The 23666-nt window shown below is 51.1% G+C and overlaps 1 protein-coding gene across 2 annotated transcripts in view; it reads left to right on the top strand.

The window, feature by feature from the left end:
- RBM19 (RNA binding motif protein 19) overlaps nt 1-23666 on the top strand; it is a 124379-nt gene that overhangs the window by 33240 nt on the left and 67473 nt on the right. For both annotated transcript variants that reach the window (XM_082416784.1, XM_082416785.1), the window contains exons 19-21: nt 3131-3210; nt 6274-6329; nt 9003-9119. In XM_082416784.1, coding sequence (XP_082272910.1) covers nt 3131-3210; nt 6274-6329; nt 9003-9119 — 253 coding nt within the window. The remainder of the gene's footprint in view (nt 1-3130; nt 3211-6273; nt 6330-9002; nt 9120-23666) is intronic.

Here is a 23666-nt window from a genome sequence, read left to right as displayed (position 1 = left end):
GGAAATCTCCCAGGGAAGAGCAAGAACAGACCCGTCATGGGGTTTCCCTCTTCCCTGCCAAGGGAAATGACCCAGATGTAGAACATCTGGAACACTCCGCTGAGTCATCAGTGACCACGCACCTCACTGGCTGCTGGGTGCCTGGGCCACGCAGACCCCACCCTCATCTCTCCCGTCAGCCTCAGGCGTTGCCACGAGTCCCTTGGCGTCTCGTCTGTTTCTTCTCCAGCCCTGGCTTCCTGCAGGTGATAGGCCATTGCTCCTTGCTTTCTCACAGCTGTGCGGTCCCCATCCCTTCAATTTGGTGGGATTTGTAGGGATGCCACTTGGGCCGGCCCGTGGCTGTGTCCTAAGAGACTAATGAGCTAGTGGTTACAGCACAGAGCAACAAGGGGTCTGGTAGAGGGGGCCCTGGCTGGACAGGAGCCAGGCCAGGGGTCTCCACGTCAGACCGAGACTTGGAGGGTAGGGAGGCAGAGCAGTCAGCTGGTGGGAGCGGGGTGTGGGTGAAGGAGGCGGGAGAGGGCATAGTAGCAGGTCGGGAATATATTGAAGAGGCAGAAGATGCACCTAGAAAGGTAGGCTGATTCCAGATCACAGAATGGCTTTCTGCCAGGCAGAGGAGTCTGGGCTTTTTGCCAGAGGAGCCTTGGAGGGTCTGAAGCAGACGGGTGCCATAGAATTTGGGGAGTTCCTTGTATTCGTTTGCTAGGGGTGCCATAATAAAGCACCACAAACTAGGTGGCTTCCACCACAGAAGTTTATTACCCCACAGTTCTGGAAGCCAGAAGTCCAGGATCAAGGTGTGGGCAGGGGTGGTTCGTTCTGAGTGCTTGTGAGGGAAGGATCTGTTGCAGCCTCTCTCCTCGGCCTGTGATTGTCTTCATGTTCACGTGGCATTCTCCTGTGTACACCTGTCCTGCGTTCAGAGTCCACCACCACCCCTTTTCTTTTTTATAAGGACACCGATCATATTGGATTAGCGCTTAACCTCAGGACCTCATTTTTACCTTGATTACCTCTGTAAAGAATCTATCTCCAAATATGGTCACATTCTGAGATGTGAGGGTTAGGACTTTAATGCACACTGGGGGGCTGGGCACAGTTCAAACCATAACATCCCTGTTCACCAGGAACCGCAGATGTAGTTTGGGCTACAAGGAAAGGCAGCTAAGCACCGAGTGAACGACCTGAAGGCTCAGTTTGGGGGTGCTGGGGACGGAGTTCAGGAAAAGAGGTGACCCCTGAAGTCTGGGGGGTGAGACAGGCTGGCAGAGGGGTCGCCAGCTCCATCCGGGGCTGTCCCTGCAGGTTGTAGTGTCACTGTGCCCGTCTCTGCAGTCAGACGCTCTGCGGAGCCTGCCTCTCGGCCCTCAGGAGCACTCTTCAGCGTGCTTTAGAACAGTTACCTGATCTTTCAGTGTCATGAGCAGCTCTTGAAAGCTACACTGTCTTTTTTAAGAGCCTGTATTTGAGAGCCCTGCTCTCTGGGGCTCATCCATCACAGCTTGGGGGGAATCTAGACGGTGTCTGTTATCAGCGAGGGTCTCAGTAGGAACCAGAAAGCACGCTCAGCTGGGGTTGTCAAGGAGATGTTTGTAGTGAAGGGGCCAAGTGCCCAGGTGTGGGCTGGGCTGAGGGGACCCACAGGGGAATGTCGAGGCAGTGGATCATGTGGGAGAACGCTCCTCCCCTGCGGAGCCCAGAGGCTGTGGGGAGGGAGTGGTGTGACCAGAGCCATAGAAGAAGGGCCACCAGCAGAGCCAAGGGTGTGGGTTGGACACTGGCGCTGCCAGAACCACGCCAAAGCGGGAAGGCGATGGGGTGTGTGGAAAGAACCGGGGCCCCAACTCTCCCTCCTCCACCCGCTTGGGTAAACCAAACAGGAAACCAGAAGGCCGGCGAGCCCAAGTTGTGTTCTCTATAGACATCAGCGTTCCAGGGCAGGAGAAGGGCAGAATGGATCTGCACAGCGTCAGTGAATCTGCAATGAACTGGACTCTCTCTAGTTGCCTTTAACACCATCTTAATGAGCTTTTTAAATATCCTACGGGCACAGACCCTCCAGCCTTGACCCTCAGAACAGAGTTTTCACGTATCCACTGGAAAACAAATACTGAAAGTCACCACGGGGTGGCGCTACCCACCAGCCAGCAGTTCTGTCTGAACCTCCCTCCTGTCGCCCGCAGAACCGTGTCTGGGCTGTTTGTGGAATTTCTTCCTGCTTTGGGCCATCGTTTTATAACACGTGGTTGTGAGTGGAAATGCAAACACGCAGGGGCACAGCCTCACAAACAATACAGACAAATATGAGGACTGCTGGGTCAACAGTGGTGACCTCTGAGCCTCATTTGGGCCCATCAGCCTTGAGCCGACCCTCTGAGTTCAACTGTGAAAAAAATAGAGACTAAAATTAGTAAATCAGCATGAACCGCGGGGGCGGAGGCATGCATCACATTTCATGTCGAAGAGCAAGGTGTAATTAGAGACCTTATTCTTGTGTGCCCCCAGTTATACATATTTACATTCGGGAAGCAAAGTTCTCTATAAATTTTGGAGATACCCCTGGCTATCTGAACTCATGCTACTCACGACCCAGCAATAGGGAACCAGAGGAGTTCTAATAACGTGGTCACAACCTCCCTCTCCCAACCGTATGTCTGAAAGCCAGGAACCAGGTGTAACTGGGTGGTCAGAAATACTTTGTAAAGAGTAAGCCTTCGGCGCACTTGACCTTGATGCATGTGTTCGTTTCATGCATTATGTATGGAAGCAGGGGACTGCCCGGGTAGAGGTTTTGCCGCTTGTCATGGCGATGGTCATCCCTCCCTCCCAAAGGCGGGATTCTATTATGAAGTTAATTATCACGTCGATCATCTGTTAATTAATAGTCAGCTGGGCCTCAGGTGGCGGCTATATAACCTCATTGGCTGATTCTTCAAGACGACTGGTAATAAATGGCAAGCCGGGAGCTGGGATCTTTTGGGGAACAAAGAGGGGCATGAAGAAATGAGAATGTCGAGGGGCCGTCCAGGGGCCCCTTGGAGCCCTTGAACTTGGTCTGGTGCACCTTCTTTGTTTTCCCCCCTGCCTGGCGCCCCAGTACGATTCCCACCTCTCTCTCTTTCAGGAGTGCTGCTGTCCATGGGGTTTGGATTCGTGGAATACAGGAAACCGGAGCAGGCCCAGAAAGCTCTCAAACAGCTCCAGGTAAGTGGGGATTCTCAGCCGAGGTGCACGGGGGCGCGAGGCAGGCAGTGCGGTATCCCGTCAATCTTCTGAAATTGAGTGGGAATGCAGATCAGTCCGCATCTTCCCAGGCCCATTGCTTTCTCCAGTTCCCTAGGGGACTGTGGCCCACGGCCTTGAACCTTCCTCAGCTCCCCACAGTCACTGCAATGCATTCCTTCAGTCTGCAACCCTTGATCAAGAGCCCGGTTTGTGCCAGACCTCAGGGAGATGGGTGAAGCAGACCTCTGAAGAAATACGCCAAGACCGGGTCCTGAGAAGTGCTCGGATGCAGATAAAGCAGGCACTGTGGTGAGGGGAAGGCTACTTTAGATCGTGTGGTCAGGAGAGGCCCTCTCTGAGGACGTGACAGTTGAGCTGACACCTAATTGACAAGAAGGAGTCAGCTGCACAGAGATCTCGGAGCAGCACGTGCAAAGGGTCTGAGGCAGGGACTCTGAGGCAGGAGTGAGCTTACTATGTTTGAGGAGCAGAAAGAGGCCAGTGTGGCAGCGACAGGGTACAGGGTGGGAGGTGTGTGGAGCTGGATCTTGCAGACCTTTTATGGACTGTGGAATTCAACATAGAGGCAGTGCGATCCCATCAGAGGGTTTGGAGCACTTTGGGGAAGGATCTGATTTCTGCTGCAGAACAGTCTCTCCAGCTGCTGTATGGAGGGTGCATCATAGGAGGGCAGGTGGGAGACCGCTGAGTCCTCCAGGCACAGGTCAGGGTGGACGCAGTGAAAGTGGGGAGAAGGGGGCTGAACGCAGAGGTGTTTGGGACACAGACTCATGTCCTACTGAGAAAGGAGCGATGCCCTCCTGCTAGGTCAAAGTGCAGGGACAGATCCGGGCCCTGGATGGCAGGAAGGGAGCTGGGGTTACAGGGAGCAGAACAGAGCCCCAGAGTGGGCCAGGCCTCAGCTTAACACATGTCCTCAGCACCTTCCCTGACACCCCACGTCCCCAGGCCCTTCGGTGGCAGGAAGGGGACGAGGAACAGTGCTTTCTCACGAGCCTCTTTCTTTCTGGAGGCCCGCTTGCTCCAGGGGGTCCAGGATCCTTTTTAAACCCTATTCAGAATGTCACGTGTCTGTATAGGCCATCCAGGCAGCGGCAGCATTAGGTGGAGTTGACCAGGGCCAAGTTTACAAGCGAGTGCGTAGCAAGCTGCACGCCCTCCCAGCTCCCATTCTCTCCGAGACGTGGGCTTGGGCCTGCACAGCTGGGCTGGATACCAGGTGAAAAGGGCACCCATACCGGCCCACCTCCCTGTGGAGCCTGGGTTTATAGGGACCCTCCAGGTGATGCAGTCTGTCCCAGTAGAGCTTGCTAGTCAAGCGAAAGACCTTGGGGGTTATAGGAAATGTAACTGGGCACTTAGCTGATATGACCATTTCTGTAGAATTTTGATGACCCTCCCTTTGGCCCAAAGCAACTCCAGGGAGGGCTGAATTGGGCTTGGGTGGGGTGATGGGGAGGGATGGCCTCTGGGGACTCTGCTCGCACTTGGAAAGGCTCTCTGCTCTCCACCTCACATGCCCACGGGGCCAGGCTAGCTGTGTAAGCTAGCGACGGGGCCGGCATCACCCAGAACAGAACCTGGGCACCCGTGCCCCTTCTAACAGGGCAGCCACTTCTTGGCCTCAGCCAGTTACTGCCTGATGGGCAGGTGGGCCCCAGCCATACCAGATCTTCTCTGGTTTTTTGTTTTGTTTGTCGTTTTTTCAAGAGACAATAGAAATCCAACTTTTTTTTTTTTTTAAACATCTTTATTGGAGTATAATTGCTTTACAATGGTGTGTTAGTTTCTGCTTTATAACAAAGTGAATCAGCTATACGTATACATATATCCTCATATCTCTTCCCTCTTGCATCTTCCTCCCTCCCACCCTCCCTATCTCCCCCCTCTAGGTGTTCACAAAGCACCGAGCTGATCTCCCTGTGCTATGCGGCTGCTTCCCACTAGCTATCTATTTTACATTTGGTAGTGTATATATGTCCATGCCACTCTCTCACCCTGTCACATCTTACCCCTCCCCCTCCCCATATCCTCAAGTCCATTCTCTAGTAGGTCTGTGTCTTTATTCCCATCTTGCCACTAGGTTCTTCATGACCTTTTTTTTTCCCTTAAATTCCGTATATATGTGTTAGCATACTGTATTTGTTTTTCTCTTTCTGACTGACTTCACTCTGTATGACAGACTCTAACTCCATCCACCTCACTACAAATACCTCCATTTCATTTCTTTTTATGGCTGAGTAATATTCCATTGTATATATGTGCCACATCTTCTTTATCCATTCATCCGATGATGGACACTTAGGTTGAAATCCAACTTTGTCATTAGATGTCGTGTACTCATTTAACTGGATTTCAGCTCTGCACGCCCAGTGGTCTGTCTTTCTCTTCCGTGTAATTCAGGAGCCTGTCAGATTCTACCTTGCACACATTAGAGTTATGTTCTGTGCTTCGCTGTGTGCTACATACGGGCATATTACCGCAAAGAACTGTTTATACGAAGCTACGTGTGCTGTATTTTATGGGAGACTTAAAGGATTTTCAAGGGTAATTTTGCTAATACACCAGTTTTGCCTTAAGGGACCCATGTTAAGAGCCTAGCTTTAGATGCATCTCTGCTGTGATTTAGAATTTTTTTTTTAACAGCATACAATCCAAACCAAACTCTCTCTCTGCAAGCCAGACCACAGGGGCTTACTTTGCCTGAAAATGCTTATAAACAATGGAAAATCCTGTGCCCCTTGAATGGCTTAAAGGTCAAGGCCCACTCGTGGCTCCAGAGGACTTGGAGGGCTGGGTCTCCGTAACCACCAGCTGCTGCCCGGGCTCAGCGGGAACCACTTCCAGGAAAAGCCCTTCTCTGTCCTTGACTCCAGCGGGCTTGTCTCCTGGGAACAGTCAATGCCCCCTCGAAGTTCTCTCTCCCCTCACTCAGCCGAAGCCCACTCCGGTGAAGGACAGGGCTACGGGTGAGTGCTTCTGAGAGGACAGAGGGACAGGCTGCGTTGTCTCATCTCTCAGGGTCACGTCATGGACGGCCACAAGCTGGAAGTGAGGATATCAGAAAGAGCCACCAAGTGAGTCGACACTGCCCCCCCTTCCTTGGATTGAGTCCGTCCCCTTGTGTTGGTGCCGGTGCCCTGGAGGGTGTCTCATGGTCTTTGAACATCCTACCCCACCCAACCCCCCCTCACCCTGGGACCCCTTCCTAATTAAGGAGGTGTCCCGCATGCCAGCTCCGATACCCATTTCCCTGGTAAACTGGGACCACGCCAGTCCCCGGAGTAAACGTCTTAGTACACATCTGTTATAACAAAAGGAACACAGGCGGGAGAAGCAAGCAAAACCCACTTATCTTGGCCCTATAGATAAACCCAGGGAGACTTGCAAGTTGCTGGAGCCTTGGACGAACCAGAAGCAGTGATAAAACCTAGACGTCTCCCATTGTGGGGCTTTCTTTCTTGGAGTTGGACAGTGGTGCCCAGAGACGGCCTCCACTTAATTTGAAAGAGATTCAGTAGATGTTAGAGATGGAGACAGACCACTGGACCCAATGACCAGTTTCCTAAAGTAGTGGCGGTCTCTTGGGAGTTTTAGTTTTGCCCCTACATCTTCACCCTTGCAAGTCCTAATTGAACTAATACACTGGAGGTGCTTTGAACAGTGCCCGGCATGTAACGCGTACCTGGGGTCAGCCTTTATCATTGTTGTCATTGTCAATCCCATCTGTCCGCCTCAGGTGATGAAGTGACCGCCTCTAACAATCCTTGGGCTGGTTTAAGATATTTATTTGATGGTTTTCAGCAAGTCGGTCATTTGTTGTGGTCGTTGAGCAGATTAGCTGCCAGTGAGCTGACCTGAAGCTGCCGCTATCTCTTCCTTCTCTCTCTGTTTTTTAATGCTACCTGTGAAGCCAGCCTCGGCCACCTCTGGTGGTGTCCACCCATCCCAGTCCATTCCATGCTGAGCATCCTTAGCCAGAAGAAGCTTGGTGTGGGAGCCCCCAGAAGCTAACGTGAATTAAGAGTTGGGGGAGGGTCCAAGCTTTGTGCCCTGCAGCTCTGGGTTCTAATCCAGGGGCTGTGTGACCTTGGGCGGGTGATTTTGCCCATACAGTAAAATGTGAAAACTGGAGGTTGTGCATGAAGCATCTAGCACATGCCCAGCACGTGATCACTCAGCCAGTGGTGCTGGTCTTTCTTCTCAGTCCCCTGACTCCAGGGAGTCAGGCTGAAGTCACCTTGCAGGCTCTCAATTCCTAGGCAGTGTTCATTTAGTCTTTTCTTTTATGCAACAAAAAATTACAGAAAGCCTACTGGGCACCAGACACTCTTCCCAGGAGCTGGGGAGGGAGATTCCTCATGGGGTTTACATTCTAGGGCAGCACTATTTGATAGAAGTTTCTGTGATGATGAAAACATCCTATAATGTTCTACATCTGCACTGCCCAGCGTGGTAGCCACTTGCCACACATGGCATTTGAGCTCTTGAAACGTGGCAACTACCACTGTGTTAATTATCTATCGCCACATAACCAAGTATCCGAAAACTTAACAGCTTAAAACAGCAAACATTTATTATGTCACAGTTCCTGAGGGTCAGGAATTCAGGAGCAGCTTAGCTGGGAAGTTCCGTCTTGGCATCTCTTATGAGGCTGCAGTCAAGACGTTGGCCAGGGCTGCAGTCTCATCTGAAGGCGCAACTGGGGTTGATGGATTCACTTGCAAAATGGCACACTCACATGGCTGTTGGCAGGAGGCGTCAGTTCCTCACCACGTTGGCCTCTCCCTAGGCTTGCACAAGTGTCCTTACAGCCTGGCAGCTGGTTTCCCCCAGAGCGAGTGATCCAAGAGAGAATAGGGAGGAAGCAGCAATGTCTTTTATGACCTAGTCTCAGAGCAGGAGAGGAGTACACAAGGGGCATGAATACCAAGAGGCAGAGACCATTGGGAACCATCTTGGAGGCTGGCTAGCCCAGCAACTGAGGAGTTGAATTTTTAATTTTGTGTCATTTTAATATCGATTTAACTGTTAGCCACGTGCAGCTGGTGGCTGCCGTGTTGGACGGCACAGCCCTAGAGGACAGACCGTAAAGAGAAACATGACTGAATATGTAATATGCTCTTGGATAGTGATGAGTGCCAGGAAAATCGAGCCAGGGGTGGGGGTGGGAGTGGGCTGCTATTTTAGTGGAGACAGTTAGGGAGGAGGTGACCTGGAGCAGACTTGAAGTGAGTCATAACCGTCCTCATAATCACAGCCGGCATCTTTCTGGGCACCTGCAAAGAAAGAGACAGAGGAGACTGGGTTTAAGGAGAAGAAAGAGACAGAGGAGACTGGGTTTAAGGAGAAGAAAGAGACAGAGGAGACTGGGTTTAGGGAGAAGAAAGAGACAGAGGAGACTGGGTTTAGGGAGAGACTGCCCCCACCCCCATCAGAGTTCTGTCCTCAAGTCCCTGCTAGCCCCTGAGGGTCTCAGATGAAGGGCAGCAGACACCCCAGGGTAGGATGTGCCGACTGGACATCCACAGCTGTTGGGGGGAGAAGATAATTAGGCTGCGTGCCACCCAGGGGAGCCCGCCTCCTTCCCCTTTCCTCTCAGCCGCGTTCACGCAGAGTCCCCGAGTCCCTCACCTGAGCAGAGGACCAGAGCATCAGTGCTGGGGCGGGGGAGGGGGCCGGTGGAGTCAGCAGAGGGCAGCAGCTGCCGAGGCCCCGAATGACCTGAAGCCTCTCCCCTGACCCTCCAGGCCAGCCCTGACATCCGCTCGGAAGAAACAAGTGCCCAGAAAGCAGACAACCTCCAAGATCCTGGTGCGGAACATCCCCTTCCAGGCTGACAGCCGCGAGATCCGCGAGCTCTTCAGGTGAGAGGCGCTGGTCCGGTCCGCGGGGCCGTCGTGTCGGGGGGAGCCTGCTGGGCCTTCGTGTCCTCGATGATCTGCCGAAGGCCAGCGCGGTGGCCTCTCAAAGGTCGTCTTCTGGCTGCCTTTGATGTGTCTCCCTTAATCTCAGACATTGCTCTCCAGACTGCTGGGCAGAAACATGTCCAAACAGGGCAGTCAGTCTTCTTCATCCCCACCAGCTACCTGCAGGAGGGGCAGGGACCCAGGCGGCTGACGCCCAGCTCTGCCCATGATCTGCCTGAAATCCTGCCGCCCAAATCATCCTTTGGTTTAAGCCAGTGGCCCAATACCTTCTCTGCACATTTGAATCACCTGGTGACTTTTATAAATACACCTTTGCTCAGGCTCCACCCCCAGAAAGTTGCATTCGGTTGGTCAGGGGTGGAGCCCAGATGCTGGTATTTGGATCAGAGCGCCCCAGGGGATTCTGATATCCAGCCAGGGTCGGGCAGCACTGGTCTGCACTGCTGTCTATGGAAAGCTCGCTTTGAGATGAGGGAGGATCGCCTGCCAAAATAATGCAGTCCACCAGCAGCTGCTACAGCACAGGAGTCAAAACTCAGAGGTCTCTTGGGGCCAGGCAGCAAACAACCTGGCAGAGCAGACTGGGTGGGAACTGGCCGACTGGAGGGCCAGCGGAGATGCTGGGCAGGGACGCAGATGTCGTAGGACCAGTTCTTCCCGCGTTTTGAAAGAGAAACTGGCAATCTGGATTCTTGAGTTGGAAAACTAATTCATTTTCTAAAAACACTCTGTGTGGGACAACGTCTACCTGAGGGCCGGATATAACCCAGGGGCCACGAGTTTGCAACCCCTATGCCAGTACATTACACTGTTTGGTTTTTCAGATAAGTTAGGTATCACCCAGCACCAAGCCTTGGATGAAACGTCTTTAGAGAGAGGGCATAAGGGGGAAACGTTTATAAAGCCAGGGCACTCTCCAGGCGTGTGCTGTGTGGCACAGAGAACAGACCCTTCTAGCTCTCAGAACCTAAGGCAGATGACATTGGCCCCAACCAAGCAGATCATGGAAGCTCGGCTGCAATCTAGGAGTGTTCTGGGGACCGATAGCCCTGTGGCCTGCATAGGGGTGAACATTTAGGATTCCGTGTACTAGACCTTGTTTGTTTAACCTGCATTTGTCCGGTTCTGGCATGAAGATCAGGAGAGCTAAATCCCGATTAGGATTACCAATTAGCATCTGGCCAGGTCAGCTGTGGTTGCAAAGTAGAAGTCCTAGATTTTGGAGACTGGAAAGTATGTGTTATCTTTGTGTGAAATCTACCCTCTTTGCTCCTACTCCGTGGTGTAAAGAATGGGGAACCACTTGAAGGGTCTGCTTTAAAAATCCCTCTCGTCCTCCCCCCCATTCTAAATCATACACTGGCACACAATTCATTACCAGACATCAGCCCAGTGCTGATGCAAAGACGGGGACCCTGTCGATTTCTTAGTAGCAGGGTCTTAGCTATGATCCCAGGGTCCCCTGCGTGGTAGTTAACAGCCTGGTAAGGTGGGGTCACCATCTGCAGGAGGCTGTTTTCCGTCTCCCAGCGTCTGGGGAGACGAGTCAAGGGGAGTGGGTCGCCGTCACGAGAAGGTATGTATCCCGAGCCTCACACGGCTGCTGGTTTCAGCCACGCTCCTGCTTTTTAAAGAGTCCAATATAAGAACTGCCAGATCAAAACGGGATTGCTCTGAGCAGCACGTGTTGATCAGGAAACAGCATCCTGCCGAAATGACAGTTTCGCTTGGTTCCGCAGTCTGTTGAGGGTGACACTTATCCAGGGAAACAAAAGACCACAACGGGAAGGGAAAAGCGCTTTGTCTGATCTCACGTTTTATGTTTATTTTGAGAAGACAGGGAATTAGTGTCCCCCAAACATCATTACATGTGGTGTCTCGTCTTCCTGCCATTGTTCTGGTGGTAGTTTTCATCAACCCCTGGAAATCCAGAGCCTGCTTGGAGCCTGGCTTTGTTGTGCGTTCTGGCCGGGGGTTTGAGGCCGTTCCGAGCGCGGGCAGCAGGGATCGCTGTGAGCCTTCTCTGGGAGACAAGCTCCGCCAGGAAAGCACAGACCCAGTTTCAGACAAAGCCAGTGGCCGGCAAAGGTCAGAGCCAGGGGAAGATGTCAGGGTTTAGGGGAACCAGTCCAGTCCATTTTGCCAGGCAGTTTTCATGGAGTTATCCCACCGGGCATAATCAAAATCACCAGCTCGCTGTGTGTTGGGCTCTGCTACACGCCTTCCTATGCTGTATCTTTTATTAAGCAGCAGAGCAGCGCTGCAGAGGAGGAATGCTGTTATCCCTTAGTGGAACCACCATCCCGCACGTGTGTCGTCTGCACCAGGCACTGTGCTAGGCGCCCGGCACGTAGCCATTTCAGGGGAGACAGGGTCCTCTCTCAAGGAATTCACTGTTTGTGAAGGACCAGGAAGGAAAGCGACAGTGACAGTCGCACAGTGACACACCCAGGTTGTGAGGGCATGAGTGCAGCGCCGTGGGAGGGCACGGTCTGGTTCTTGAGACAGCCCGCTGGGGGACAGCAGCTCGCCCGCCCTCCCCCGCCGCTGGGGGCCCTGCCCGTGCGCTGGGGGCCCTGCCCGTGCGCTGGGGGCAGTGGTTTCTCAGCCGAGGCGGTGTTTGCCTGGGCCTTTCCTGGAGGCCACCAGCCTTTCATCCGGGCCTCACTGCACCACACCCCAACCCCTTAAACCCAGCCAGGTGGGTGCCAGGAGGCCCTGCAGATCCATGCCTCTGCGGGATCGTCCTCTGGGACAATTGGAGGCTCACCCTTTAGAAAAGTCAGAGAGTAGACACAGCAGTGAATTAGGAGACGGCAGTTCTCTCTCTGCCGCCCCCTTTCTGGGCCTCAGTTTCCCCTGGCATAAAACAGTAGTCATAATACTGGTGATAACATGTGCTACGAATTGTGGTAATGATGCTAGCGTTTATCATTATCATGAAGTAGATTTTTCGAGCGCGACCTCTGTGCCGGGCTCCGTGGGCTGAAGCGCTTTGCCTGATTACAGCCCCGCGGAGTGCTTGTCATCGGCTCCATTTCCCAGTGAAGAAACCAGCTCCAGAGCCCAAATCCCTACCCACTGGGTTGTCGGATGGCTCGGGCTGGCACCCAGCTCCCTCACCATGTGGCTGCCTCAAGGGCTGTTAAAAGGATTAAGTGAGATTATGCATGTGGGGCACTTAATACAGCACCTGGTATGGAGTGGGTAGTTAGCTAGCATTAGCTGTGGTTATTAAACAGCACAAAGCCAGCGGCTCCAGGCTCTGAACCCAGGGCAGGTCTGACTCTAGACAGAGCCCGTGTCACAGTAGTGCTGAATCCTTGGAAGTTCTCTGCAACATATCCTTTTTTTTTTCCTCTTTTCCCTAATTATCTCCCTCCCTCCCAGCTCCCCGCGCCCTCCACTGTAGTCCCCTCCCGCTCCAGCTAGGTTCTGGGGCAGAGAGGGTCAGTAAGGAATGTGAGACACAGGGCGAGGCCGAGCTGGTCCTCCTCAAGCCCTGAAAGGAAATGTGGAGGACAAACCGGGGTTCCCCAGCCCGTGCAAGGGTGCACATGGATGCAGGGAGCCAACGCCTCAGCCCACAGCCAGAGCAAGGATGGCAGTGGTCCTCGGCTCACCCAGCAGGTGCCCACAGTGTTAAGTCAGTATCGATTCCAGAAGAAGAAAGATGTAACGTGGGCATCCCCCTGCTCTCCGGGTTGACTGTGGGGTAGGTGTGTGTGCGCATGTGCATGCCTGTGCTAAGTTGTTTTGCTAAGTTGTTTTTTGTTTCATATCTTTATTGGAGTACAGTTGCTTTACATCGTTGTGTTGGTTTCTGCTGTACAACAAAGTGAATCAGCTATACGTATACACATATCCCCATATTCCCTCCCTCTTGAGCCTCCCTCCCACCCTCCCTAAGCTAAGTTGTTTTTTTATTCTTTTCCTGCCTCCATCCGAAAGCCTGGACTTGAAAGACCCCAGGGCAGAAGTGTGGTTCAGAGAATAGCCCCTCAGATGCTTCCATGGAGCCAAAGTCCGTTCGCTCAGTGGAAGCCTCTGCATTCAGGACCTCCCGTCCTGACGCACAAGCGCGTGTGTGCAGAGCCAAAGCATTTGATGGAAGGGTCTCATTCCCACCCACATTTCAAGTGATGGCGCTGAGATAGCAAAGACCCCTTGGGAACCAGGTGGCTAGTGCCCGCGAGCACCTAGGAGGCCTCGGACACTGAGCTGACCACATCCTGGGCACTCATGGTATCAGTGTGTCTTCAGAACAGCCCGGCCTGGTGGAACTATTGTTGTGTCCATTTTCTAGATGAGGAAACTGAGGCACAGAGAGGTCAAGGGGCTGTTGCTGGAAGGACCCTCAGCTTGCGCATTTCTTTTGTACTCCAGGGGCAGCCTTGATTTGAGGCACCTGGTTTCTGGAAGACAGTGATCTTCCAAGAAAGAGGTTCTCCAGACAGGGCCAGCCTTGTGAACATCTGACCTGTGTAGTCCCTCAAGGCCTCACACTTGGTTTCATGCTCTCCTGTCGCCATCTTGAAATTCTTAATTTTCCAACAAGGGGCCCTAAATTCTCATTTTACACTGGGCCCAGCAAACTATGTAGCCAATCCTGCCCGAAAACCAATGGAAAGATCAGGAGATTCGGAGCCAGAGTGTACTTTGGCAGTCGGCCAGCCTCAGTTTCCTCATCTGCAGGAGAGGATTGACAGTCACGCCCACTTCTCCTCCCTCCCCAGGCAGTGAAAGGCTCACCTGAGAAGCAGGTGCCATCGTTGATTCAGTGCCTCTCTCCTTATAGCAAAGGTTGCAAATTAGCAGGGTAGGTGCGGCCCCTGGTGTGGCTTACTTGGGCCCACACAGTGTTGGGGTCAGGGTGGTGGGGATGAGTTGGTGTCCCGTATTTGCCGAGCATGGACTTTCACATCCAACCCTGGTTTCTGACCTGGGAAAAAAATCGACAGATCTGACTCCATCAGGCCCGGGTTCCTATGTGGCCTTGGCCGTTGCTCTTCATAGTGGCTGCTCACACCTGCTCTTGAACTTCCCACCCGGCCCACTTCGCTCTTTCTTACCCACCAGCCTGGTAGACACAGAGTTCATGATTCCTGGCTGAGCGTCACAGCGGATATGGGGACCAGACAGCCCCTCTCTGGCCCCTCCCCCTCCTGCGACTTCACTTACAAGCGCCCCGGGTAATGTATCGCATTCAGCGATCCTGCCCCTTAAAGGCTGGCCTCGATTTGAAAAATGTCCACAGCACAGAGGCATCCTTCTTAGGTGATGATGATGGTATAGCTTAAGTCTACAGTGCAGTCAGATAAGGACATGCAGCTTGGGTCCAGCCCGCCTGGGTTCATGTCCCACCTCCACCACTTCCTAGCTGTGTGACCTTGGGCAAGTCACTTACCCTCTCTGTGTCTGTTTCCTCATCTGGAAAATGGGCATAGACCTCCAGATGACATATAACCTTAGCAGGAAGTTATAAGGATTGGTTTTGGGAACAGTGCCTGGCACAGAGCAAGCAGAGTTAGCTGGAATTCTTGCTGTTGAAAATGAGGCCTTCAGCTCACCCTTCCGCTGGCTCACTCCTGACCCCCCCAGCCAGGGTAGCTTGGCCTGTCCTCTTCTCCCACGGCCCCCATTCCCATTCCACCCAGCCCGCCTTACAGCTCCCCTTGGAGTGCTGTCCATGCGGCTGTTTCATGTCCCTCACTCCCCACCCCCAGACACGCTGTCTGGTTTGCTGCAGTGGCCACAGGCCCCTGGTACGTAGATGGTTCTCAGTAAATGTTTGCTGATCACATAGATTTAACTGTGCAAAGCCTTGCCCTATGGAATCTGATAAAGATAGGGCGTGTGAGACACAGAGAGGTTAAGGAGTTTGCCCAGGGTCACACAGCTCTGAAGCGGCACAGCCAGGTCTTTCTCACTCTGGAGCCCCCTCACCCCCACCCCTGGGGTACTGTCCCTGGAGGTCAGGGATGTCAGGTGGGAGCCGCTGGCAGAAACGCCACCATCTCTGGCAGGCTAGGCCTTCGGCTGCAGGCTACAGATGGAGAGCTTTTCATCTGAGCCTTTTTTTTCCCTCTTCCTCAGAGGTGTGAACCACCTGCCAGGGGTGTGAATGGGTGAGCACACAACAGGTGTCTGGAGGCCTTAATTACTGGGCTTGCATCTCCTGTCCCCGGTGCACCTGTTGTGCCCACTTTGTGGGCAGCGTCCGTCTGTCCCAGGCCTCCTTTCCTCCTCATTTCCTCTCGCAGTGACCGTGACCATGGAGGAAGGGCTGAAGACAGCTTGCCTGCCGAGTTCCTCTCACGCACTCCCCCCTTGTCCCCCGCCCAGTGGCAGGGTCACTGCCCGTTTAACTCCTGGTTGTCAGCAGCACTTTTCCAAAAGCTGCAAGCCCTGTAACCTGCTCTCCGCAGGGGCCCGGGGACGCATGGGGCCACTTCCCGTTCATTAGGGAGAAACTCTGCAAAAAACAGGCTTGGGCAGTTCACAAGAGCCAGCCTGGACCATTCCAGAAGGGGGGTTGGGGGTGGGGGAGGTGGCGGAGAAAACCCTCAGCCAGGTTCTGAAAGGGGGGTGGGGTAAGGAGGGCGCAGCTGTCCCCAGGTGCCTCCCCACCCCCGCTCATCTCCCACCAAGTGTACCCCCGCAGAGCGACCCTAAAAAGGCACTGCATCCACTGATCAGACCCAGCCATGCTCATTCATTGTCTTGTTGTCACTGGCTGCTTTTAGGCTGCAGCAGCAGAGTTGGGTAGTTATGACAAAGACCAGAGGATCCACAAGGTTATAAAATACTATCTGGCCCTTTATGGGGGGAAAGTTTGCTGACCCCTGGACTAAATTAAACCCAGGGCCTGCAGGGAGATGGGGCATGCCCTAAGGGGTTTTGGCTCTGTTTTCTAGGTTTAATTACACACATAAGGTATTTTTTTCTTCCCCCTTTTATGAGACATACAAACATTACAGGTAAAGCTATAGCCCCACTGACCCTGCTGAAGATAAGGTCTCAGCTCAGAGAATTGCTGTGTTCATTTCTGCAAACCACGTCCCCACTCTGACCCGCTTTTCTCATCAGAGGTATCCCTGCTCCTCTGACTTTGCTGGGGCTTTTTTTTTGGTTTGTTTTGTTGTAGGACTGTTTTTTACAAGCAGTTTTAGGTTTACAGCAAAATTGAGAGGAAGATATAGAGATTTCCCACATGCCTCCTTGCCCCCGTGTGTACGTAGCCTCCGTGACTATCAATCAGCATCCCCGCCAGAGTGGGACATTTGGACTCAGTGAATGTGTAGTTTGCAGCATTTTGTCTTTTTTGAGTAACACATGCTCCTGGGAACATTCTTGTGTATGTCTGTTGGTGGCCATGTGCATGCTCTTCTATAGGTTGTACCTGTAGGAGTGGAATTGCTGGGTCATGGGGTGTGCGTACTTCAGCTTCAGTAAATATTGCCAAGCAGGTTTCCAAAGTAGTTGTATCAGTTTGCCCTTCCTCCATGAGTGTTCTGGTTACCCCTTGTCCTCGCCAGCACTTGGTAGTGTATGTCTTTCTCTTTCTAGGCGTGTCTGGTGAGTATACAGTGGCATCGTCATGTAATATTAATTTGTGCTTCCCTGATGGCTAAGGAAATCAAATGCTTTTTCATACATTTATCATGATTTGGCTATACTCTTTTGTAGAATGCCTATTCAAGTCTTTTGCCCATTTTTTAAAATTGGATTGTCTTTTTTTCTTATTAATTTTCTTAATTACTTTTTATATAATTTTATATATTCTGGGTTCAAGTCCTTTGGTGGATATATGATTGCATCCCCTCCCTCTCCCATTCTGTGGGTAGCTTAGTGGTGTCCTTGGATGAACTGAGTCTCTTAATTTTAAATATTGTCAAGTTGTTATTTTTTCGCTTCCTGGTTAGAACCTTTTGTGTCCTATTTAAGAAATCTTTGCCTCCTCCAAGCTCATGACGACAGTCTCCTATGTTTTCCTCTAAAATCTTTGACCTTTCACAGGTAGGTATGTAATCCATCTGGAATTGATTTTTGTGTATGGCGTGAGGTAGAGATCAAGGGACATTTTTTTTTCCCACATGGAGATTCAGTTGGTCCAACATCATTTATTGCAAAGACCATTCTTTCCCCTCTGCTCTGCAGTATTGATTTTGTCATAAATCAGGGGACTGTGTATGCGAGGGTCTGTTTCTGGACTCTCTAATCTGTTCCACGGGTCTGTTTGTCTACCCTTGTGCTAATACGCACTGTCTTAATTACTGTGGCTTTGTAATAGCTTGCTCTGTGGTGTCTTTGTTCTTCAAGACTGCCTTGGCTGTTCTCGGCCCTGTGCTCTTCAGGTCTTTGGGTTTTATTCCTCAGCAGCTGGAGGTTCTGAGTGGAGGGAGTGGTGGGATCTGACTTCCATCTGTGAAATATCTTGTGAGGAGACCCGAAGGGAGGTTTTCGCAGTCCCGTGGGCCAGAGGTGATCGTGACTTGGACCAGGTGTCAGCCGTGGAAGTGGGGTGCCAGATCGGTGCCGGGGGGTGCATTTTCAGAATCCTGCTGATGGCTTTAATGAGGACCGTGATGCAAACAGGAGTCAAGAATGACCCCTATATTTAGGTCCTAAGCAACGAGCTGGACGATCTGGGGTCAGGGCAGTCCGAGGGAGGCGTCAGCTCCACTCCACACGCCCACCCTTTCCTCACCCTCGATGCATCACACATAACAGGGGCCACGGCGTGGTGCCAGAGTTGCACTTCTCAGTTGATCTGTCCACGTGTGTGCATGTGTTTGGGGGTTCGGCAACACCTCCGGTTCAGGGCTGCCTGTTAGCTGCGTGGACGTCAGCTGTAGCAGCGGCATCGCTCTGTCAGTATCCCTCATGGGCGTGTTCTCTGCCGTGAGAGGGAGGACTGTTGACAGTACTCCGGATGTTTGCACAGCCCTTACCAGCGGGCCCTGCCGGGGCCTGAAGTGCCTTTGTGCTCATGATTTCATTTGTTTCTTCCCGCACAAGCCTGGGGAACAGCCGCTGATGAGGCAGATGGCTGCACAGTCATAAAACCCCGAGCAAGTGGCAGAGTCGGATTCATGCTCCCAGTCACTCCCTTTCTCTGCTCCTGTTCCCGTGGCACATTCAAGGGATAGAGACGTGCCTCTTCTCACGTATCCATGTGGCTCATATCTATTAAGTCCTTGGAATATGCCTGTGATTTTCCATGTCTATGATGCTTATCAAGACCAATCTATAAATACGTAACATGTGCTCACTGTGAGCTAAGTACTGTGCCCGTTTCAAAGTGCCCGCTTCTGCCTCTGGGATCACTACATTCTAAGAAAATGAGGGGCCCACCTGGGAAGATGATTATAGTTACAAGGCAGAAACAAAAAAATGCGGAGGAATCAATTCTTCCATTAAGGGACTGTCCCAAAGACAGAATGCAGGAGTCCTTGCCTAACCTCTTTTTATTTGGGAAAAAGATCTGGGGTTCTGAATGGACTCCAGGGTTCACACGAGCCAGCTGTAGAATGCAGCTCAAAGGACTTACATGGTCCAAATCCCAGAGGTCCCATCCCCACCCTGTGGTGTGACCACATCTTGGATCCAGCTTTTAATGTGGGGGTCCCTTGGTTTAGAGGGGAGAGGTGTGAACTAACCAGGCTATAGCAGATTAGAGGAGCCTGCAGGGCGGAGACGCACAGCAGATGTTACTGGGAATCAGATTTCTGCTCAGAGGAAAAACAGGCAGATACACACTCCTGTCAGAATAGCTAAAAGAAAAAAAACAAGAGTAACACAAAATGCCGGCGAGGATGCAGAGAAACTGGACCCCTCGCGCATTGCTGGTGGGAACGTAAAGTGGTGCAGCTACCCTGGAAAAGAGTGTGGGCAGTTTTGGACAAACAAGACAGGCACTTAGCACGTGACCCAGCAGTTGCCCTCTTGGGCATCTATTCCAGAGAAATGGAAATCTGTGTTCATACAGAAACCGATACACGGGAATCCCCTGGCGGTCCGGTGGTGAGGATTCCATGCTTTCACTGCCCAAGGGCCCGAGTTCAATCCCTGGTTGGGGAACTAAAATCCCAAAAGCCGTGCAGCGTGGCCAAAAAAAACCCTATACACATGTCCAACCACTGATGAGTGGGTAAACCAAATGTGGTCTATCCATACACTGAAATGTTATTCTGCCATAAATAGGAATGAAGTACTGATAGCTGCTACACCATGGATGAACCTCGAAAACGTTAAGTGAAAGAAGCCAGATACAAAAGACCACATATTATATGATTTTATTTATGTGCAACATCCAGAATAGACAAATATAGACAGAAAGAAAGTAAATTAATAGTTGTTTAGGGATGGGGAAGGGGTTGGGGGTGATGGCTAAAGGATATGAAGGCTGATGAAATTTTCTAAAATGGCTATGGTGATGATTGTACAACTCTCTGAATACACTGAAAGCTGTGGAATTGTGCACTTTGGGCGAATTGTATGGTATATGAATTGCAGCTCAGTAAAGCTGTTGGAAGGAAGGAAGCGGCACACAAATGTTCATAGCAGCTTTATTCATAACGTCCTTCCGTGGGCACGTAGTTAAACTGTGATGCATCCATGCAATGGAATATGACTGAGCAATAAAGAGGAAGAAACCACTGGTACGTGCAACAGCGTGGGTAAATCTCTAGAGCATTATGCTGAGTGGACAAAGCTAATCCCCAGAGGTGACATACTGCATGATTCCATTTACATAGCCTTCTTCAAATGACGGAATCACAGAGATGGAGAGCAGATTAGTGGCTGCCTGGGATTAGGTAGGCAAGAAGGGAGGGAGGTGTGGCCATAAAAGGGTAGCACAAGGAATCCTGTGATGAAACCGTTCTGTGTCTTGACTGTCGTGGTCACACGAGTGTACATGTGATAACATTGCATGAACTAAATACGCACACACATGAATACATGCAAAACTGGTGACATCTGAGTAAGGTCAATGATAGTATGACTGTCAGTTTTCTGGTTGTGATCTGTACTATGGTTTTATAAGATGTTACCATTAGGGGAAACTGGGTGAAGGGTATATAGGATGTCTCTGATTATTTCTTACAACTGCATGTGAGTCTGTAATTATCTTAAAATAAAAAGTTTTTTGAAAACGAATATCCCAATCCATAACGGATAAAAAAAGGCCACTTCTTGAATGAGCGAATTGCCCGTTACAAGGCGTAAGCAAATGAAGGCTAAGGTGACTGTTTGTTAAGGATGCTATGAAAGGGATTTCTGATGGAATGGGAGGCCAGGCTCACTCCCTCTGAGACACTTCCACCCTTAAGTATGTCAGCAGTAGAGTCCGTTCTGCCAGAGAAAGGAGAATCCTCTGGGCTGTGGTGTCTGCGGAAGGTGCTCTGACTCTGTGGTCAGAAGGAAATGAACTCTCGGCAGCCTCACAGTTAATAGCCAGGGTGGAAGGGAAATGGGGCAAGAGAAATCATCCCAACTTGTATAAAGATTATATCCTCCTTACGACTTAAATCTAGGCTAATTGAACCCCAGGAAATGAAAAGACTGGTCTAGTAAGTATATTTCACCTCCTAGGATCTCTTTTCATTTCGTAGGTTTAGGCACGAACCTGGCTATAGAAAAATATTAAGCTTCAGTTGTTTGCCGTGTGAGGCTGAAGTGTTTCTGCACCCTTTTCAGAGAGCCAGGGAACCCAGGGAACCCCCCGGGCTCTTGTCCGACTGGGCGCCTCCAGGTTCTCTGTCCTGCAGGCTGGGCGCAGAGCCCTGTCTCTCAGAGCAGGCCTCCCCCCATTTAACATCCTGGGAACGTAGCCCCGAGGAATCTGGTAGAGATGTGTTCTGGGTGATATTTGCTTCATTTCGGAGGCCTGCTTTGCAGAAAACCCCACGCCAAACTCTTTGCTTCCCTCTTTGAATGATCCTGCTCCCTGCCTACCAGTATGTCCACCCAGCGCTGGTCAGAGGATGTAAAAGTGACTGCAGCACAAACCAGGACAAAGCAGCGCTTGCCCAGGTGAGGTACTCAGGTTACCTGAGTTCTCCTTTTCCATGCTGTCTTGTCCCCCGGTCATCAGAAGTCAGCTGTCAGCTTGGAAAGGAGCCAGTGTGATTTTCCAAGTGAGACCACATGGCCAGGGAGTCAGGAGACCTGAATTCTGGCCCAGCTCTGCCTGGCACCCGCTACATAACCTTGGGCACTTGGTGACTTCTCAGAGCCTCTGTTTGTTGAGTGAATCGGTGATGGGGTTGGGCGAGGCCAGCCAGAGCTATCTGCCAGAGCAGATAGCTTCCCCCTCGCAAGGCGGCGTAAACCCATTGGTCGTGGCTGCTGGAGTTCTGTCTTGGAGGATTGTGAGGCTGCCTGGGCTCCGCAGGAAATGGCACTGTAATTGATTAGCGATGTCTGCCAGGGACACGGGCGCAGCGTCTGTGATAGGCAAGCAGCTGCAGGTATTCGCCGAAGATTCTGGTATTTATCGCATGTCGCTAAAGCTTTTACGTTTCTGTCTGCCAGACTGACTGGTAGAGCAGTCCCAAACCACAGCCCATGTGGAAGTGGACTTAGCTTTCCTCTTTAAAAAAATAAAAGTAAACTGAAAGTCGAGAGGATATTTCTTTCGTTGTTTTCTTCCTTCCTTTGCAATTCCATAGATTTGGTCTTCCATCACAGCTGACATTTCCTTTCGCCCCACGCCTAGACTGATTGCAGTGTAGTTGACAAAGCCCAGACGGTGGAAAGGGGCACCCTGGGGAGAATGTGCGGTTCCCAGGGGAGGGTGGGTGGGGGAACGGGAAGGGTGCTTTGTGCCTGATTCCCACCACAGCCGCCTGCTCTCACTTCCTCTCTCTGCACTCAGTGCCTTTTCAGTTACAAGGTCTCCGCGCTTTGTCTGGGCTTGTTGGGAGGGCGGCAGTCAGCTCATTGTTGCCACCCATAATTGTGCTGTGTGTCACCAGCACCCTGGTGCTGAAAGGCGGCGGGGAGGGAGCCCCAGGAAATCTTGGGAGGCTTCTGAGTAAGAACAGGTTCTGAATCCTCTCCTGTCTCAGAGCTTTCCATGGAAAAGGGGTCTTGCCACACTGCTTTTTAGTTAAGAAATAACCCGTGGGTTTAGCAAATATTTACGAAGCATCTCTAATGAGACAGGGGCTTTGCCAGGTGCTGGGTTACAGAAACAAACGTGAACTCCCAGAAGGGAAGGGACTGTCTTGGTTTAAGGAGAAGTGGATACAAGGTTCACTCCATTAAAACCCTCACAGCAGAGGCCAGGTCATACACGTCGTTGGTCTGGTGACAACTTCGCCAGGACTCAGTGTTCGTCTTTGTAGAATGGCAAGATTAACAACTGTATCCAGTTTGCCGTAAGGACAAGGTCAACGATATTAGTAAAGTGCTTGGCCCTTCTGCAGTCCAGAGGATGTTGTGTCTGGTACCCAGAACTCCTAGAATACACTAGGAGGGCACCGCTTACTCCTAGCCCTGCTACTAACTAGCCGAATGCTCTTAGGAAGCTTACCTTATCTTTCTGGTCCTCCCCAAGGACACTCTGAAGTGATGGAGCTTAACGACAAGAAGGTCTCTGGAAGGGTTTTATTTTCAAGGAGCATTTCATAAAATCATGGGCCATGACCGTATTTCTCAAACTTGAGAAATGTATAAAGAGCCCTCCATTTAAAGAAAAAGAAAAACCTCATGGTCCTTCCCCACACAGCGATGATGTAAATATTTTTATTACTGTTACTTAACTATGTACAAATGTAAAACCCAGAATAAACAGACAACTTATGCTCATGGTTCTCTTAGGACCATAAAACCAAAACACATTTTCAAATTAAATACAAACAAAATTCAAAATCAATAAAATTCAAATTAACAACATTATTTTAGTGTGATGGCTGATGTTGTTTTGCGGAAACCAAATTCAGAATGTGGGTTTTAATATTAGAAAGTTGTAGCCTCAGGTCCAGATCTATAATCGGTTTTGCTACTTTTACGTCAGTCATACTAATGCAGAGGATGCTTATTTGCATAAGTCAGTACGTGCAGGACGGGGACACCGGTTTGAAGGCTTTATTTGCCAGTTCAGCATAATCAGACCTCTCACTTGTCTAAATCTCAGCCAGTCATCAGACACCCCTTTTCGGGCAGTGTCGCTGAGTGGTTCTGTAAAGTCATCTTGATCACTTAAAAATAAAAGTTAGCATTATAGTGTCATTGAAAATATCAATGAATGGATAACCAATTTCTTGTAGACTTGAGGACAGAAAAGTGTTTCATTGTTCATGCTGGCTAATCGATCTCTTGTTGCAGGTCGGTACGTGTAAACATCAGTTCTGCACGATACAGCATCTGCTCTTACCCTGAGTGCTATCTACTCCAGTTACAGGTCTTTTGAGGTCAGCGTACTTATACCAAGACTCTTAACAGCCCTGTTACAATACACACATATATGCACAT

The sequence above is a fragment of the Balaenoptera physalus genome (genome assembly GCF_965194825.1).
Source record: "Balaenoptera physalus genome assembly, chromosome: 12".
Classification (NCBI taxonomy): domain Eukaryota; kingdom Metazoa; phylum Chordata; class Mammalia; order Artiodactyla; family Balaenopteridae; genus Balaenoptera; species Balaenoptera physalus.
This window is presented reverse-complemented; position numbering and strand designations above follow the sequence as displayed.